The sequence below is a fragment of the Oncorhynchus nerka genome, unplaced genomic scaffold, assembly GCF_034236695.1.
Source record: "Oncorhynchus nerka isolate Pitt River unplaced genomic scaffold, Oner_Uvic_2.0 unplaced_scaffold_1308, whole genome shotgun sequence".
NCBI lineage: Eukaryota > Metazoa > Chordata > Actinopteri > Salmoniformes > Salmonidae > Oncorhynchus > Oncorhynchus nerka.
This window is the reverse complement of record NW_027040041.1, coordinates 62,903-82,526: the sequence shown is the minus strand read 5'-3', so window position 1 is coordinate 82,526 and position 19,624 is coordinate 62,903. Positions and strand designations below refer to the sequence as shown.

Below are 19,624 nucleotides of genomic sequence, written 5' to 3'. Positions count from 1 at the left end.
AACGTGGTAATTAACTACAATGACCATAATCCATTGCGAATCTACTTGTCCCATCTGTGTTTCTTTTCAATTGCTATGGAAGAGACAGAAGAATGTGTGATTGTGAGGTGATATAGAGAGCAGCTGTTGCTTCACAAGATATCTCTACCTGAAAATACATGATCTAAGTGATTGTTAGCTGGTATTCAGCAGTCATAAAATATGCCTTATTTACTTTAAAGAACTACTAAAATTGTGATTTTGTCAGACAGCATAGGCAGCAGCTCTATCGAGATGAGATGACAACTGAAATATTTGATGAAAGTAATGTGAATAAATGATGGGTATTAAGAGGTAAACAGTAATGGGCATCACAACCTTCATGGGAATGTTATTCATTTGTTTTATTCTGTGTTGTTACAGTATTCAACCCACATTATGAATAGCGCATTTAATGTCAAAAATACTGGATTATTTTCTTATCTAACCCAAACTGAACCGAGCTCAAAAAGCACTAATCACTCAGCACTGGCAGCACCATTGAAGGGTATGTAGTCAACTTGGTGGGACTTCGTATGAGTTAAGGAGGTCAACATAATTCTGGGCTCTCTTTCCAACTATATTGAACAAAAATATAAATGCAGCATGTAAAGTGTTGGTCCCATGTTTCATAAGCTGAAATAAAAGATCCCAGAAGCGTTCCATTTGCACAAAAAGCTTATTTCTCTCCAATTTTGTGCACACATTTGTTTACATCCCTGTTAGTGAGCATTTGTCAAGATAATCCATCCACCTGACAGGTGTGGCATATAAAGAAGATTGTTAAACAGCATGATCATTACACAGGTGCAGTTCTGTCACACAACACAATGGCACAGATGTCTCAAGTTTTAAGGGACCATGCAATTGGCAAGCTTACTGCAGGAACGTCCACCAGAGCTGTTGCCAGTGAACTGAATGTTAACTTGTCTATCGGGGTGGCAGGGTAGCCTAGTGGTTAGAGCATTGGACTAGTAACCGAAAGATTGCAAGTTCAAATCCTTGAGCTGACAAGGTACAAATCTGTGGTTCTGCCCCTGAACAGGCAGTTAACCCTCTGTTCCTAGGCCGTCATTGAAAATAAGAATTTGTTCTTAACTGACTTGCCTAGTTAAATAAAGGTAAATAAGACATCTCCAATGTTGTTTTAGAGAATTTGCCAGTATGTCCAACCAGCCTCACAACCACAGACCACGTTTAACCACGCCAGCCCAGGACCTCCACATCTGGCTTTTTCACCTACAGACGATGAAATGGAGGAGTATTTCTGTCTGTAATAAAGCACTTTTGTGGGGAAAAACAAATTCTGATTGGCTGGGCTCCCAAGTGGGTGGGCCTACGCCCTCCTAGGACTCCCATGGCTGCGCCCCTGCTCAGGCGTGAAATCCATCGATTGGGGCCTAATTGATTTATTTCAATTGACTGATATGATCTGTAACTCTATAAAATTGTTGCATGTTGCGTTTATATTTTTGTTCATTTACAGTATATATGGGCAGGATTTGGGGTAAGGCAGAGTAGAGGAGTATGGCAACAGAACATTAACACCACCCTCTGTAGTCCTCTCTACCCCCTCTTTTACTGCTCTGTATGGTTTATCTTTAATTGTATATATATTTTTCATATTATGAGGAGAAGGATCCTATTTGTCTGTCTTCATCCAGGGGATATGTCCAGCCTCCAGTCCAGCCTCCCTCTTTTTCCTTCTCCTCCTCCTCTCAGGGCTTGTGCTTAAAGTGGGCCTCCACTGCAGAGAGAGAGAGAGACTAAATCAGACAAGAAATCAACTGTGTAAAATAGAGTGGTTCAGATCTACATAAACTGTCATAGCCTCTACTGCCATGAACTCAGTGGAGGCATATAGCTATCAATTCACCAATCATCAGAAGGGCATCAAATGTATTGGTGAGAAATATCCACCAACAGAAGGTGATCAGGTTACTATTAGTATGCTGGAAACCTTACTCAACATATCACCCATAGTAAAAAAACAACACATATTATTCAACTAAGAGGCGGCAGGTAGCCTAGCGGTTAAGAGTGTTGGGCCAGTAGTCAAAAGGACGCTGGCTCGAATCCCCAGGCCGACTAGGGGGAAAATCTGTCTATGTGCCCTTGAGCAAGGCACTTAACCCTCATTTCTCTTATAAGTCGCTCTGGATAAGATTGTCTGCTAAATGTAGAAAATGTATGAATTCCTTGGACAAATCCTGGGTAGAGCCATGCGAATGGTTACCTGCATATTCCTGGGGCAGCATAGGTCGATTCACCAAACCCTGAAAAGCAGCCATCCAATCCTGCTGCTCCTCCTCGGTCTCGCACGTAAACAGGAACTTCCTGTCGGGCGTTACTATGGTGATGCCAAACTGCCAGTGGTAGCCCTGGGTGGATGGGGGAAGGCCGGGGAGCACAATGTAGCTGTTCTCCTTACTACCAATGAACACCTCACCGCGCGCATAGGCATCCTCACAAAGAAACAGAGAGGAGAGGAGACTCAGTGTGTGTGTGTGTGTGTGTGTGTGTGTGTGTGTATGGGAACGTATTTAACTATACTTGTGGGGACCAGAAGTCTCCGCAAGAATAGTAAACAAACAAAAATTTGACCAATTGGGGACATTTAGTTAGAAATAGCATTTGACCATGGGTGAACTAAGGAGTTTAGGGTTAAGGTTGGAATTAGGTTTAGGTCCAGGGTTAGGAGCTATGGTTCGTTTTAGGGTTAGGTTAAGGGCAGAGGTTAGGTTTTTTGGTTAGGTTAAGGGTATGGGTTAAGGTTAAGTTTAGGGTTAGGGTTAGGGAAAATAGGAGTTTGAATGGGACTGAATTGTGTGTCCCTTAAAGGTTAGTTATACAAGACTGGGTCTGTGTTTACCTGTTACGTGTGTAATGTGTGCGCGTCTAAACAGCCACATTGTATATGAGGTCCAATAAATAATTTGGGTATGTTTGTTTGCATAATATGACATGCAAATAACATTAGTTCAGTACCACTGTACTATAAGTGCCACAATGCTAATTTTGGAGCCTGTTGAACCGTAAGCCCTAAATAAAGTGTTACTAATAGTACTGAAATGGTACAGCACCATCTCTTTCACCCATATGACATGGCACCTAATTTACCCACTGACTGTCTTACCAGAGGATCCTTGAAGTACATGAGTCTCCTGTCATCCATAGTGAACCATCTCTTCTTGAAGCCCTCTGTGTGCTGTAAGAGGGAAACAGGAGACCGAGGTTGAAGGAATTAAAGAGGCTGTACAGAAGTTCAGTTGCTAATGATTCACCTAAATGTATTGTCTTTCTGTTCAATGAGGTCATTCTCTTTAATGAAGAAACGTTGTTTACAACTGTGATAATGCACTATTATTGTACTCTCATAACTAATGGCGTTATTGGCTTACATACAGGATCACATACTGGAATACCAATACATTATCCACACCAAGCAGTACAAGGCAAGCATTCAGCTCACAGGCCCAGCAAATATACTGTGGCTGAGGTTGTACATGGCCATTATTAATGCGGTAGGTTTGTGTGGTACAAATTAAACCCCATTCGCAGTGAAACCCGATGGGCTGATAAAGTTAGAAGCATTAAGTGCTGTGTCACAAAGTAACTAAAGTGTAAGTAACTAAAGTGTAGGTAACTAAAGTGTAAGTAACTAAAGTGTAAGTAACTGAAGTGTAAGTAACTGAAGTGTAAGTAACTAAAGTGTAAGTAACTAAAGTGTAAGTATTAAAAGACTTCACCTTTGGACCCGTCTTCTCCATGTAGCCTTCCTTGATGTAGTTTCGTGTCAGCTTTGGCACCAACTGGACGAATACATGAGAAGAAGGAGAAATGTTTTATTCTGTGACCATGTGATGGTGTGTAGTCAGTCCCAATTCCCGCCCTAACCCTTCCAAGTTTGCAGATCCATAAGGTATAAGCAATATGATGGAAGATACACCATTACACTGCTAATATCTATCAAGACCCTTGGGATATGCAAACATTGAAGGGTTAAGGCCAAGGAGAAGGGTTAGGGAGCAGAATTGAGCCAGCTGTATATAATACCTGTGTATACTAGAGAGGAAGGGACTGCGGGATTCATGAGAGAACAATAAGATAATGAGAGAGACTCACATCAGCGTGATGGGCCCCAGGGAAAGCGACCTGTAGGTAGTGAAATCTGGCTGCTCTGATGGCGTTGAACCAGTCCACCATTTCCTTAAAACACAACAGACATGCTAACATGATCTGGGTCCTGTTCAATGGGCTACCTACACTGAACACGACCCAATCTCCATACACACTGACACCCGATAGAGACTCTTTCCTGGCAATAATCCACCATTACTGTAAACAGTAGTCGACTTTGATTTCAGAGTATTTCCTACTGGGTTAACGGTGTATTTAAAGGCATGCAATTGCAATGTACAGTATGTCCTGCAGAGGAAATATACTCCTACTCAGCTGCCAGCCACTTCACAACACAAATACTCCTGACAGTCCACTCCTGGGTGGTGTTGTCCAGGAAACAGAAGAAAACGCTTTAAAACTGAGTGAACCAGGGAGGTACTTACTGAACTTGACCAATAAGAAATGCTCATTTATGTTTTCCGTTGAAAAATGTTTTGCTACAGTGAACAAACATGACCTAGATGAATGTAATTTTGTGGGACTGGTGTGAATGCAAATGAACCATTCCGGAGCATGCAGATATCCAGAGCAAGTCAAGAGAATGTCATCTTGAACACGACCCTGAGCAATGCAGGTCAACAGTCCCATCATACTTGATATGGGACTGTTGACCTGCATTGCTCAGGGTCGTGTTCATTAGACACCAAACAAAAGAAAAACTCATTGGAACAGGGAGGGACTACTTCAACTCATCCAATAAGAGACGTCATTTTCGTTTCTAGATCCAAATGTTATTTTTTATTCTGTTGTGCACCCTAATGAACATGGTCCAGGAGTCGACTGTACATTCCTGACTGTCTATTTGTGTCCAGCAGCAGCCAAGCGAACACCCAACGACCACACAACATTGCCTCAAATGTGTTCACCTCACCTTGCCATCCTTGTGGTAGACAAAGATGTTCCTAGTGCTGTTGTCCTTCAGATAGGTGACCTGCAGGCCGTGAGGCTGGCCGATCTTCCCAGGCTGGAAGGAGGCATTCAGGGTGTGAATCTTCATCAGAGCCTTGGGCTCTCTGGCCTGTACAGGGAGAGAAGGCAGGGGGAGGAGAGTATTCATCATCATCACTGTCATCATCATCATCATCATCACTGTCATCATCATCATCATCATCACCACCGTCGTCATCATCATCATCACCACCGTCATCATCACCATCATCATCATCATAACCACCACCACCATCATCATCATCACCACCAACATCATCACTACCACCATCATCATCATCATAACCACCACCATCATCATCATCACCACCAACATCATCACTACCACCATCATCATCATCATAACCACCACCATCATCATCACCACCAACATCATCACTACCACCATCATCATCATCATCATAACCACCACCATCATCATCACCACCAAAATCATCATCACTACCATCATCATCATCATCACCACCAACATCATCATCACTACCACCATCATCATCATCACCACCATCATAACCACCATCATTATCACCACCACCATCATCACCACCACTACCACCACCACCACCATCATTATCACCACCACCGTCATCACCACCATCATCATTATCACCACCACCATCATCATCACTACCACCATCATCATCATCATAACCACCACCATCTTCATCGTCATCACCACCACCACCACCATCATCACCACCACCACCACCATTATCACCACCACCGTCATCACCACCATCATCATTATCACCACCACCATCATCATCACTACCACCATCATCACCACCACTACCACCACCACCATCACCTCCACCTTCATCATCACCACCACCATCATCATCACCCCCACCATCATCATCACCACCCCCACCATCATCACCACCATTCATCACCACTACCACCATCATCATCATCATCATTGTTCGGCTGCAGAACAATCAACTATGAGCTTCCTCTAGTAACTATAGTCACTAGCAAGGTTTACTATTTTATGTGGCTGAAGCCAGTGTTGTCCCCCATCAGGCCTAGAATGTATGGGAGGTATGATGTTCACTGACACCCAGGTCTTCTTTTGGTGGAAAGTAGAGTATGTAGAATTTGTCCTGAACAACTGATTAAGGGTCAGATATTCTTTGCATTTGACTGATGGTTAAGGTAAGGATTGGGAATAGAGTAATCTGATCTGTGGTTAAGGTGAACTTGTATTTGAAGCAGGGACAGGGAGTGGCCAACGTTTATGGTGAGGTATGTGGTATCACACGTTACTGGAGTTAACATGCATCTTTTGTTGATATACAAAGTAGGAGACAATGTCACTATGTGGAACAGAACAACTGGGGAATGTGAGCAGATTAGAATCAGAAGTTTGAGACGATAACAGTGTACTATTGTCAGAGATAGTCAGGAGAAAGGAATGAAGAGGAGGAGGACGGGGAGGAGGATGAGAAATGAATGAGGAGGAAGAGGAAGAGAAATAGGAGCGAGAGGAGGAAGGGGGTATGATAAATGGGAGATTTTGCATAACGATCTAAGCAATTATAATATGCCTGACATTTCCCAAGGTGTGTGTTATTTCAAGCAATTGCAGCTCAGGACCTTAGAGTGCATTTGGGATGAGACTCAGACACTCACAAATGCAAAGAGAGAGAAGAAGTCTGAGAGAGTGAGGGGGAGGAAGAGAGAGGGAGGGATATAGAGAGGGGAGACAGCGAGGGAAGTGAGAGAGAGAGAGAGAAAGAGATAGAGAAAGGGGGGAGAAAGAGAGAGATATACATAGCACTACACTCACATCATGCTTGTTGTAGTACTTCAGAGCACCATCCCGCTCTGACAGAATACATTTTCGACTCAGGAACTGTCCGTTATCTCGGCCCCGTTTCCATAGAAACCCCTCTCGGTACCCTGGAAGGAGAGGAGCCACAGGGGTCCCATTCCAAAGACAAAGGAGCAAAGGAGAGGAGGAGAGAGAAGGAGATGAGGAGAGAGAAGGAGATGAGGAGAGCGTAAAAGGGGGAGCCACAAAATAACAGGATTCAGTAGTGAAGCTTGGGTCCAGTAGAGCCTGTGTGTGTGTGTGTGTGTGTGTGTGTGTGTGTGTGTGTGTGTGTGTGTGTGTGTGTGTGTGTGTGTGTGTGTGTGTGTGTGTGTGTGTGTGTGTGTGTGTGTGTGTGTGTGTGTGTGTGTGTGTTGCTGAGGCTGGGTCAATGTGGTGATGTCTGTCGTATTGGCCTTTAGCTGGCATGAATAATTCACCTTGAATTGTCTCAGCAGAGATCAATGGCTTCTTCCAACATTACGATCAATGCTGAAATCAACACTCTGCCCTATTCAGCAGGCACACACACCATGGCTTTGTGCTCCCTGTCTGTTTCTGTCACTGGCCTCTCTGTCCTCACTAAGTCTCAGCCAACAGACAGAGACAACTAGGACTGTCACTGTCACTGCCCTGCACTGCCAACACACACACACACACACACACACACACACACACACGTGAATAGAGTATTAATATCAAACTATCAAATCCCATTAATCTGAAATGCACTAAAAGACAGACAACAGTTTGTAAGAATGAGACTGAAGACTGAATAGCAGAGTGACATTGCATCTCAGTTAATACTGCTGTGAAAGTGTTCCATTCTCCTTAAAGCCTACGCAGACTACGATTTTAGCTGTCTTATACCACCATTTTGCCGTCCCAGAACAATTGTCCACGTCGTGAGAACATTCTTAGGTTGCAAATTATTCTTATATCTTGGCTCGTTCAGTGTGACGGGGTCTACGGTCGGAAATCTTGGCTCGTCCAGTGTAACGGGGTCTACGGTCGGACATCTTGGCTCGTTCAGTGTGACAGGGTCTACGGTTGGACATCTTGGCTCCTTCAGTGTGACGGGGTCTACGGTCGGACATCTTGGCTCGTTCAGTGTGACAGGGTCTACGGTTGGACATCTTGGCTCCTTCAATGTGACGGGGTCTACGGTCGGACATCTTGGCTCGTTCAGTGTGACGGGGTCTACGGTCGGACATCTTGGCTCGTTCAGTGTGACGGGGTCTACGGTCGGACATCTTGGCTCGTTCAGTGTGACGGGGTCTACGGTCGGACATCTTGGCTCGTTCAGTGTGACGGGGTCTACGGTCGGACATCTTGGCTCGTTCAATGTGACGGGGTCTGATTAAGTACCATTACATGTGGTCGTAGGCTATAACAAAGTTATGTCAGTGTCACAATTATTTCACCCTTTATCGTGTAGTGTGGCTGGTGGTACGAGCCAGTCCCGGTGACTGACCAATAGGAAGACGGCTGGCACTGAGTATGCACACAATAATACGATTATGGTGAATAGTCAGATTAATATAATAATTTGATGTTTACATGTTGTGAAGGAAGAAGGATGTCCCTAACATGTAGAGTTAGTATGTGAAAACTGTTTCTAAGATCATACTTTCAGTTTACTCACACACCACTGCAGTTTAAATAGTCAACGTCGGCTGATGTCATCAATCACAGAACTGAAGCAAATCATACAATCTGGCCAGGTTGATATCAAGGGAAACGTGCTGGAAGTAAGAAACACAAGTACTGCCTTTATTCTTCCATCCCTCCCTCCCTCTCTTCCTTACTTACTCCATCCCTACCTCCCCCTTCTTTCCTCCCTCTCTCCATCCCCCACCTCTTTCTCTCCATCCCTACCTCCCCCTTCTTTCCTCCCTCTCTCCATCCCCCACCTCTTTCTCTCCATCCCTACCTCCCCCTTCTTTCCTCCCTCTCTCCATCCCCCACCTCTTTCTCTCCATCCCTCCCTCCCTCTCTTCCTTACTTACTCCATCCCTACCTCCCCCTTCTTTCCTCCCTCTCTCCATCCCCCACCTCTTTCTCTCCATCCCTACCTCCCCCTTCTTTCCTCCCTCTCTCCATCCCCCACCTCTTTCTCTCCATCCCTACCTCCCCCTTCTTTCCTCCCTCTCTCCATCCCCCACCTCTTTCTCTCCATCCCTACCTCCCCCTTCTTTCCTCCCTCTCTCCATCCCCCACCTCTTTCTCTCCATCCCTACCTCCCCCTTCTTTCCTCTTTCTCTCCATCCCTACCTCCCCCTTCTTTCCTCCCTCTCTCCATCCCCCACCTCTTTCTCTCCATCCCTACCTCCCCCTTCTTTCCTCCTCCCTCTCTCCATCCCCCACCTCTTTCTCTCCATCCCTACCTACCCCTTCTTTCCTCCCTCTCTCCATCCCCCACCTCTTCCTCTCCATCCCTACCTACCCCTTCTTTCCTCCCTCTCTCCATCCCCCACCTCTTTCTCTCCATCCCTCCCTCCCCCTTCTTTCCTCCCTCTCTCCATCCCCCACCTCTTTCTCTCCATCCCTCCCTCCCCCTCTGCTTGGTGTAGTGATGAAGTCATCATGCTCTGAGAGAGAGAGAGAGAGAGAGAGAGAGAGAGAGAGAGAGAGAGAGAGAGAGAGAGAGAGAGAGAGAGAGAGAACGGTGGATAGAGGGAAAAGGAGAAAATACGAGAGAGTGAAATAAAGATTAAGAGGAAACAGAGAGGAACAGAGAGACATATGCAGAGATAGATAGATAGATAGATAGATAGATAGATAGATAGATAGATAGATAGATAGATAGATAGATAGATAGATAGATAGATAGATAGATAGATAGATAGATAGATAGAAACAGAGAGAGGAACAGAGAAGCAGAGACAGAGAGAGAGAGAGGGGGAGGTAGACAGAGAGCTAGATAGATAGATAAATAGAGAGAGATCGAGAGAGAGTAACTGAGAGACAGCTAGATAGATAGATAAACAGAGAGACAGATAGAGAGCGAGAGATAGATAAACCCAGAACACGCCCGCCACTCAGCCACTGGCACAATCCTGGTACAGCCATATCACTCTCTATAGTACCATTAGTGCTAACAGAGATCACAGCTGACAGACTCCAGGTCAGATCTAACACCAGAGTCAGCTGAGACAAGAACCAGAGTGAGTCACTGGGAGTAGGAGTGTGAGTGACCATGTTAAAGAGGTTTTGCTGACTTCCCCGGAGTCAGATTAATTTATGGATATCATTTTTACATATCTGCATCCAGTATGAAGGAAGTTATTTTGGTGAGGTATTTTTGCGAGCCAATGCTAACTGGCGTTAGCACAAAGACTGACATGCTCCCCAGAGTCCAGCTTCATCCACGAGTTCATCTGACTCCAGGGAAGTCAGCAAAATCCAAACTATCCCTTTAAGTTTGATTCCTCTTTGGCAGCAAAGAGGACAGAGACACTCATCAGAGAGATAATGATGATGAACGACTACATGATGACTGACTGACTGACCGACTGACATTGACTAACCGACTGACCGACTGTGTGTGTGTGTTTGTGTGTGTGTTGCTGAGGCTGGGTCAAGGTGGTGTAATCTGTGTCATGACTTTGGCCTGGGGGATAGGTTTATGACAGTCATAAATACCTCTTTCCTCCTTTTTCCTCTCTCTACCCTACTGATGTTACATTTGCAAAACCCTTGGTTAACATAGAGATTCTGGGAACATCAGAAGGTGGGGGGAAATGAACTATATTCTGGTAATCTGACCAATTGAACATATGCTGTGGTACTTAATGAATATGATGTCAGTTCGGTTGTCATCTGAGACATTCTCATCAATGATAAGATGACAAACTCTACAGTGGAGTTATCAGATTCACATTGAATTGTTGTTCAATTTAAATGTTTGAATATTAAATTATTTGTGATGAAATGCGATTTTAGCTTTTAAAATGTGAGATTTGGGTTTTCATAAAATAGGGCTCTGCTCAATCAGTGGCACGCCCCTGTGAAGGGACATGGGATATAAAACTTTTCAAACACGCCCTCTTCTCCCTTCCTATATAAGCCCTTGATGACAATATAACCTCCTGTTCCGAGGATGTAGGACGACGGTCCTATGACAGAATGGTTCAGCTAATAACTACAGAACGAAGCCAACATCAGCGTGAGCTTTGGTTGCGAATGATATGAACTTTGAACTTTTATTCAATACAGAAGTGATACCTCCTAGCCGTTGAGTTAGCAACAGCAGATGCAACGAGGGTTAGGAAGGAACAGACAGAGTATTCCGTCTATCACCCAACGACGTTACAACAACGTATCCAATTGACAACCAGAGACATTCTTCAAAGGACTCGGTTGGGCAACACGGCCTCCCATCTACCACCAACCTACCGAAGCGCAGCTCAGAGTAAATATTTATTGCATTTTCCTTTTCCAAATGGGCGGTCATTTAGAATGCATAAGATACTGTATTTACGATAGCACAGCTTCTTCCCTTTGTTCCTCAGTCTTCCCGCTCTTTCACTCAAACCCAGCCCATTTTCCTTTGTGTAACAAGCTGTCATATCTGTTCCGCCCGCTAGGGACGTTTTCCTTTATGACGTAATTTGGAATCAAGTTATGATTTAATTATGTGTATGTGTAATTCTGTGTGATTAGTTAGGTATTTAGTAAATAAATAATTAAACCCAATTTTGTATTGCTGATTCAACTTGTGAGCCAGGGTTCGTGCAGATAACCAAGAATTTACCACTTTCAGATGAGACTGAATTAAGATGACGATTAATATTGACTGCTATTGATGTAAAATATCACTAGGTCTTTAAGAGTTTATTCGGAAGATAACAGCTCTATAAATATTATTTTGTGGTGCCCCGACTCTCTAGTTAATTACATTTACATGATTAGCTCAATCAGGTAATATTAATTACAGAGAAAGGATTTTATAGAATAGCATGTCATATCATCTAATCCGGCATAGCCAAAGACATGACATCTGTTTGCCCCCAAAAAATATTGTAATAAGTAGATGATTACTGCTTGGATTACTTTTAAATTCAGAAAGGATATTTGTGAAAAAAAATACATCACACCATTCTGTTTTCTTAATGGTTTTTCAATTCAGCATTGAAAAAAGGCGCAAGTTTCAGTTTGTTCCACCTGAGTGAGTCTCACCACAAGTCAGAGACCGATATGATGACACACCAAATGTGTTTGATGGATCCTTTTTGTCTTCTTCTAATGCCTCTTAAGGGTAAAGTAATCCAAAAGTAACTGAAAATAATCTGATTTATGTGACTGAGTTTGGGTAATCCAAAAGTTACGTTACTGATTACAATTTTGAACAGGTAACTAGTAACTAACGGATTACATTTAGAAACTACCCAACCCTGTTAGCACATTTCTGTCTCGCTTTCTGCATCACAGAGGGGTTTAGTAGAGGAAAGGACGACAATGTGGCGGTCGCTGAAGCGAGATGACAAGGCGGCACAAGGCTTATTTTATTACCGTTTCCAGGTAACAGCTCTTCACTGCTCATGTGGTCCTGAGATAACATGATGTAGGCATAGCATTGATGAATCCACAGGAATGGAAAGAAGCACGAGAAAAAACTCTCACAGTCAAATCTCTCAAAGTTGAATGGCCTTTGATATTATTTTAATGGATTTCCAGGAAAGAGAGGGAATGTTGAGATCTCTTTCTTTCTTTGTTCTCTCTCTCTTTCCCACTCACTATTTATCTCTTTCTCTCTTTCTTTCACTACTGATCAGCTGTGTGTGTGTGTGTGTGTGTGTGTGTGTGTGTGTGTGTGTGTGTGTGTGTGTGTGTGTGCATGCGAGCCTGCTTGTTTGTATGCATATGTGCATGTGTTTGTGTGTGTGTACTCAGTCTTACCTGCAGAGTAAGGCTCCTGTCTCTCCACACACACAAACTCCTTCCTCTCGTATTTGGCTCTGATCCACTGTTCCCGAAGGAGCCTGCAGAAACACTTGGTGTTTGTTTACTATATTTACTGTGTTTATGCTTGAAAAGATTCACTGTCAATAATGTCTGATTAACCAACATGGATGACAGATCAGGGTTTGCAACGGAACACAAAAAGGAGTATTTCTTATTGGACCAGTCCAGATAGTTACTCCCTGTTTCAGTCCGTTTGGTGCCTAATGAACACAACCCTGGAGTTCTCATCCAGTGAGTGTATAATGGTGTACTTATCTTGTAAATATTATAAATATTATATTGCTTCTCTGTCCTGTCAAATAATATTTCCCTCACTATCTCTCTCTCTTCTCTCTGTCTGTCTTATCAGTAATCTGTCTTAAAATGCACACAGGCAATATGAACAAACATAAACGTATAACGCCTGAGACTGTGTGTGTTTGTTTGCTCTGTCTCTCTCTCTCTTGTGTATTCTACTCTTTCTAGTCTCTCTACCACACCTCATCAATCCTCCTCTCCTCTCATGTATTCTACTCTTTCTAGTCTCTCTACCACAAGCTCATCAATCCTCCTCTCGTCTCTCTTATCGCTCTACTGTATTGCGTGTGGTTGCCTCTCACCTCTAAAAATACCTTCCCACTTCTCCCCAGCAGTAAAAGCCCTGTGTAGCAGCTTAAAATATTATTGGTGATTGTGTTGTTATTGATATCACTGGGGACCATTCACTGGTTGAATCAACATTATTTCCACGTCATTTCAACCCCCAAAATATGTGTGATTGAATCAATGTGGTGAAAACAAGTTAGATTTGAAAATAAATCTAAATCCAATGACATTTTGAAATGTTTTTCTGATTTGACATTGAATTCACGTTAGTTGACAACTCCACCAAATGTAAATCAAAACTAGACGTTGAACTAACGTCTGTGCCCAGTGGGACTGTTATCCCCCAGGAGAACCAGGCTGAGGACTCCATTTAGAAGGGTACTGTCAACACTTGGGCCATTATCTTACATCCGGTAGCGTCTCTCCTACACTCGTAGGACAGCCTACACAGCAAGCGGAATCCTCGAGCGATCTGACGTAAGACAATGACTGCACTGTGACTGCATTCCAAACTGTTGCCTTTCCTCTGGCCTCGGCCAGTGATGACTAAACATTGCACACCTGAAAGGAGGAACCTGTGTAGGTAACTAACATCTGGTAATGGTTCTACCTCCTAGACTCTAAGTGGAGCTTCCTCCATATGACTATAACCAATTTAGTCTTTGAGAGGTTGTCATTTTACTGGTGTGCCAATGAGATGACCACAAGCTTAAAATTGGTCAAGTTTGGAGAAGTTTGGTAAGCCAGGACATTAGACATTTGTTCATGTTGGTTAAAAATCTAGCCTTTGTATTGTGTTATGTTACAGTGTTTAGAGGGCCAGTGAGTGGAGCGGTCACTCAGACAGAGGGTGACCCAGCTGAGCGACCTGGATCATGGCATGAAGGGGTGGGTGGTTAAGGCCAGAGGTCTATGTGTGTTGGACGGTTGTAGGGCCAGGGACAAAGACACTTACTGGCAGTCTGTGTGTGTTGGACGGTAGTAGGGCCAGGGACCAAGACACTTACTGGCAGTCTGTGTGTGTGTGTGTTGGATGGTAGTAGGGCCAGGGTCCAAGACACTTACTGGCAGTCTGTGTGTGTTGGACAGTAGTAGGGCCAGGGACAAAGACACTTACTGGCAGTCTGTGTGTGTTGGACGGTAGTAGGGCCAGGGACAAAGACACTTACTGGCAGTCTGTGTGTGTTGGACGGTAGTAGGGCCAGGGACCAAGACACTTACTGGCAGTCTGTGTGTGTGTGTGTTGGATGGTAGTAGGGCCAGGGTCCAAGACACTTACTGGCAGTCTGTGTGTGTTGGACAGTAGTAGGGCCAGGGACAAAGACACTTACTGGCAGTCTGTGTGTGTTGGACGGTAGTAGGGACAGGGACAAAGACACTTACTGGCAGTCTGTGTGTGTTGGACAGTAGTAGGGCCAGGGACCAAGACACTTACTGGCAGTCTGTGTGTGTTGGACGGTAGTAGGGCCAGGGACAAAGACACTTACTGGCAGTCTGTGTGTGTTGGACGGTTGTAGGGCCAGGGACAAAGACACTTACTGGCAGTCTGTGTGTGTTGGACGGTTGTAGGGCCAGGGACAAAGACACTTACTGGCAGTCTGTGTGTGTTGGACAGTAGTAGGGCCAGGGACAAAGACACTTACTGGCAGTCTGTGTGTGTTGGATGGTTGTAGCGCCAGGGACCAAGACACTTACTGGCAGTCTGTGTGTGTTGGACAGTAGTAGGGCCAGGGACCAAGACACTTACTGGTAGTCTGTGTGTGTTGGACGGTAGTAGGGCCAGGGACCAAGACACTTACTGGCAGTCTGTGTGTGTTGGACGGTAGTAGGGCCAGGGACCAAGACACTTACTGGCAGTCTGTGTGTGTTGGATGGTAGTAGGGCCAGAGACCAAGACACTTACTGGCAGTCTGTGTGTGTTGGACGGTTGTAGGGCCAGGGACCAAGACACTTACTGGCAGTCTGTGTGTGTTGGACGGTAGTAGGGCCAGGGACCAAGACACTTACTGGCAGTCTGTGTGTGTTGGACGGTTGTAGGGCCAGGGACCAAGACACTTACTGGCAGTCTGTGTGTGTTGGACGGTTGTAGGGCCAGGGACCAAGACACTTACTGGCAGTCTGTGTGTGTTGGACGGGTGTAGGGCCAGGGACCAAGACACTTACTGGCAGTCTGTGTGTGTTGGACGGTTGTAGGGCCAGGGACCAAGACACTTACTGGCAGTCTGTGTGTGTTGGACGGTTGTAGGGCCAGGGACCAAGACACTTACTGGCAGTCTGTGTGTGTTGTTGGACGGTAGTAGGGCCAGGGACCAAGACACTTACTGGCAGTCTGTGTGTGTTGGATGGTAGTAGGGCCAGAGACCAAGACACTTACTGGCAGTCTGTCTGTGTGTTGGACGGTTGTAGGGCCAGGGACCAAGACACTTACTGGCAGTCTGTGTGTGTTGGACGGTTGTAGGGCCAGGGACAAAGACACTTACTGGCAGTCTGTGTGTGTTGGATGGTTGTAGGGCCAGGGACCAAGACACTTACTGGCAGTCTGTGTGTGTTGGATGGTAGTAGGGCCAGGGACCAAGACACTTACTGGCAGTCTGTGTGTGTTGGACGCTTACTGGCAGTCTGGCCAGGGACCAAGACACTTACTGGCAGTCTGTGTGTGTTGGACGGTTGTAGGGCCAGGGACCAAGACACTTACTGGCAGTCTGTGTGTGTTGGACGGTTGTAGGGCCAGGGACCAAGACACTTACTGGCAGTCTGTGTGTGTTGGACGGTTGTAGGGCCAGGGACCAAGACACTTACTGGCAGTCTGTGTGTGTTGGACGGTTGTAGGGCCAGGGACCAAGACACTTACTGGCAGTCTGTGTGTGTTGGACGGTTGTAGGGCCAGGGACCAAGACACTTACTGGCAGTCTGTGTGTGTTGGACGGTTGTAGGGCCAGGGACCAAGACACTTACTGGCAGTCTGTGTGTGTTGGACGGTTGTAGGGCCAGGGACCAAGACACTTACTGGCAGTCTGTGTGTGTTGGACGGTTGTAGGGCCAGGGACCAAGACACTTACTGGCAGTCTGTGTGTGTTGGATGGTTGTAGGGCCAGGGACCAAGACACTTACTGGCAGTCTGTGTGTGTTGGACGGTTGTAGGGCCAGGGACCAAGACACTTACTGGCAGTCTGTGTGTGTTGGTCGGTTGTAGGGCCAGGGACCAAGACACTTACTGGCAGTCTGTGTGTGTTGGACGGTTGTAGGGCCAGGGACCAAGACACTTACTGGCAGTCTGTGTGTGTTGGACGGTTGTAGGGCCAGGGACCAGACACTTACTGGCAGTCTGTGTGTGTTGGATGGTTGTACTTACTGGCAGTCTGTGTGTGTTGGACGGTTGTAGGGCCAGGGACCAAGACACTTACTGGCAGTCTGTGTGTGTTGGACGGTTGTAGGGCCAGGGACCAAGACACTTACTGGCAGTCTGTGTGTGTTGGACGGTTGTAGGGCCAGGGACCAAGACACTTACTGGCAGTCTGTGTGTGTTGGATGGTTGTAGGGCCAGGGACAAAGACACTTACTGGCAGTCTGTGTGTGTTGGACGGTTGTAGGGCCAGGGACCAAGACACTTACTGGCAGTCTGTGTGTGTTGGACGGTTGTAGGGCCAGGGACCAAGACACTTACTGGCAGTCTGTGTGTGTTGGACGGTAGTAGGGCCAGGGACCAAGACACTTACTGGCAGTCTGTGTGTGTTGGATGGTAGTAGGGCCAGAGACCAAGACACTTACTGGCAGTCTGTGTGTGTTGGACGGTTGTAGGGCCAGGGACCAAGACACTTACTGGCAGTCTGTGTGTGTTGGACGGTTGTAGGGCCAGGGACAAAGACACTTACTGGCAGTCTGTGTGTGTTGGATGGTTGTAGGGCCAGGGACCAAGACACTTACTGGCAGTCTGTGTGTGTTGGATGGTAGTAGGGCCAGGGACCAAGACACTTACTGGCAGTCTGTGTGTGTTGGACGGTTGTAGGGCCAGGGACCAAGACACTTACTGGCAGTCTGTGTGTGTTGGACGGTTGTAGGGCCAGGGACCAAGACACTTACTGGCAGTCTGTGTGTGTTGGACCAAGACACTTACTGTTGTAGGGCCAGGGACCAAGACACTTACTGGCAGTCTGTGTGTGTTGGACGGTTGTAGGGCCAGGGACCAAGACACTTACTGGCAGTCTGTGTGTGTTGGACGGTTGTAGGGCCAGGGACCAAGACACTTACTGGCAGTCTGTGTGTGTTGGACGGTTGTAGGGCCAGGGACCAAGACACTTACTGGCAGTCTGTGTGTGTTGGACGGTTGTAGGGCCAGGGACCAAGACACTTACTGGCAGTCTGTGTGTGTTGGACGGTTGTAGGGCCAGGGACCAAGACACTTACTGGCAGTCTGTGTGTGTTGGACGGTTGTAGGGCCAGGGACCAAGACACTTACTGGCAGTCTGTGTGTGTTGGACGGTTGTAGGGCCAGGGACCAAGACACTTACTGGCAGTCTGTGTGTGTTGGACGGTTGTAGGGCCAGGGACCAAGACACTTACTGGCAGTCTGTGTGTGTTGGACGGTTGTAGGGCCAGGGACCAAGACACTTACTGGCAGTCTGTGTGTGTTGGACGGTTGTAGGGCCAGGGACCAAGACACTTACTGGCAGTCTGTGTGTGTTGGACGGTTGTAGGGCCAGGGACCAAGAGACAGTCTGTACTGGCAGTCTGTGTGTGTTGGACGGTTGTAGGGCCAGGGACCAAGACACTTACTGGCAGTCTGTGTGTGTTGGACGGTTGTAGGGCCAGGGACCAAGACACTTACTGGCAGTCTGTGTGTGTTGGATGGTTGTAGGGCCAGGGACAAAGACACTTACTGGCAGTCTGTGTGTGTTGGACGGTTGTAGGGCCAGGGACAAAGACACTTACTGGCAGTCTGTGTGTGTTGGACGGTTGTAGGGCCAGGGACCAAGACACTTACTGGCAGTCTGTGTGTGTTGGACGGTAGTAGAAAACAGGCACCTTCTGTTCATATTTGGCTTTAGCAGCATTGTTTCCGTTGGACGCCATGAACTACAATCACAGAGAGAAAGAGATGTTTCATGAGCTGGGTTTCATTGACACATACACTCATGCATACATGCACATACATATACACTGTGCTGGCATGCACAGATCAATACCAAGCCTTGACACCTCCCCCTTATCTCTAACCTCCCACCCCTTTTTCTCTCATTCTGCCTTCCTTTAGTTCATTTAGTCTCCATCTCCCTTCTTTCCCTTCCTCCATCAATTACCTGCCAGAATTAGGGCTGAGAGGCTGCCCACACAACACTGCCCCCCATACACACACACACACCACACAAACACACCACACCACACAAACACACAAACACAAACACAGAACCAATGGCAAACTCAACTCTCTACCTCTGCATCACTCCATGGATCCAACAGGACAGACTCACCTCTACCTCTGCATCACTCCATGGATCCAACAGGACAGACTCACCTCTACCTCTGCATCACTCCATGGATCCAACAGGACAGACTCACCTCTACCTCTGCATCACTCCATGGATCCAACAGGACAGACTCACCTCTACCTCTGCATCACTCCATGGGTCCTGCAGGACAGACTCACCTCTACCTCTGCATCACTCCATGGATCCAACAGGACAGACTCACCTCTACCTCTGCATCACTCCATGGATCCAACAGGACAGACTCACCTCTACCTCTGCATCACTCCATGGATCCAACAGGACAGACTCACCTCTACCTCTGCATCACTCCATGGATCCAACAGGACAGACTCACCTCTACCTCTGCATCACTCCATGGATCCAACAGGACAGACTCACCTCTACCTCTGCATCACTCCATGGGTCCAGCAGGACAGACTTGACTTTGCTGATCTGGGAGATGTTTCTATGGAGACCCGAGCAGCTCTGACACACAAACACACCCAGGGTGTAGGACGCCCACTCCGGGTCTGAAACACACACACACACACACGCACACACACACACACACACACACACACACACACACACACACACACACACACACACACACACACACACACACACACACACAGAGAGAGAGAGA

The 19,624-nt window shown here is 46.4% G+C and overlaps 1 protein-coding gene and 1 pseudogene across 1 annotated transcript; one reads left to right on the top strand and one right to left on the bottom strand.

Moving 5' to 3' along the window:
* LOC135568952 (arf-GAP with dual PH domain-containing protein 1-like) overlaps positions 1-19,624 on the top strand; it is a 66,237-nt pseudogene that overhangs the window by 15,878 nt on the left and 30,735 nt on the right.
* LOC115117571 (arf-GAP with dual PH domain-containing protein 1-like) lies at positions 365-19,461 on the bottom strand. Its single transcript, XM_065015726.1, has 10 exons — positions 19,378-19,461; positions 18,495-18,586; positions 12,863-12,945; positions 6,938-7,050; positions 5,072-5,218; positions 4,144-4,227; positions 3,768-3,830; positions 3,155-3,226; positions 2,255-2,483; positions 365-1,765 (listed from the first exon to the last, which is right to left on the bottom strand). The coding sequence occupies exons 2-10, from the start codon at positions 18,581-18,583 to the stop codon at positions 1,737-1,739; spliced, it is 909 nt and encodes a 302-aa protein (XP_064871798.1). The 5' UTR covers positions 18,584-18,586; positions 19,378-19,461; the 3' UTR covers positions 365-1,736.

Bases quoted from the DNA above. Each gene is read 5' to 3' on its own strand.
- LOC115117571 (XM_065015726.1), bottom strand. From the start codon at position 18,583: ATGGCGTCCAACGGAAACAATGCTGCTAAAGCCAAATATGAACAGAAG. The intron at 12,946-18,494 runs GTAAGTGTCTTG...GTGTTTCTGCAG, and splicing joins CCAACACACACAGACTGCCA to GCTCCTTCGGGAACAGTGGA. The intron at 5,219-6,937 runs GTGAGTGTAGTG...CTCCCTGTACAG, and splicing joins AGTACTACAACAAGCATGAT to GCCAGAGAGCCCAAGGCTCT.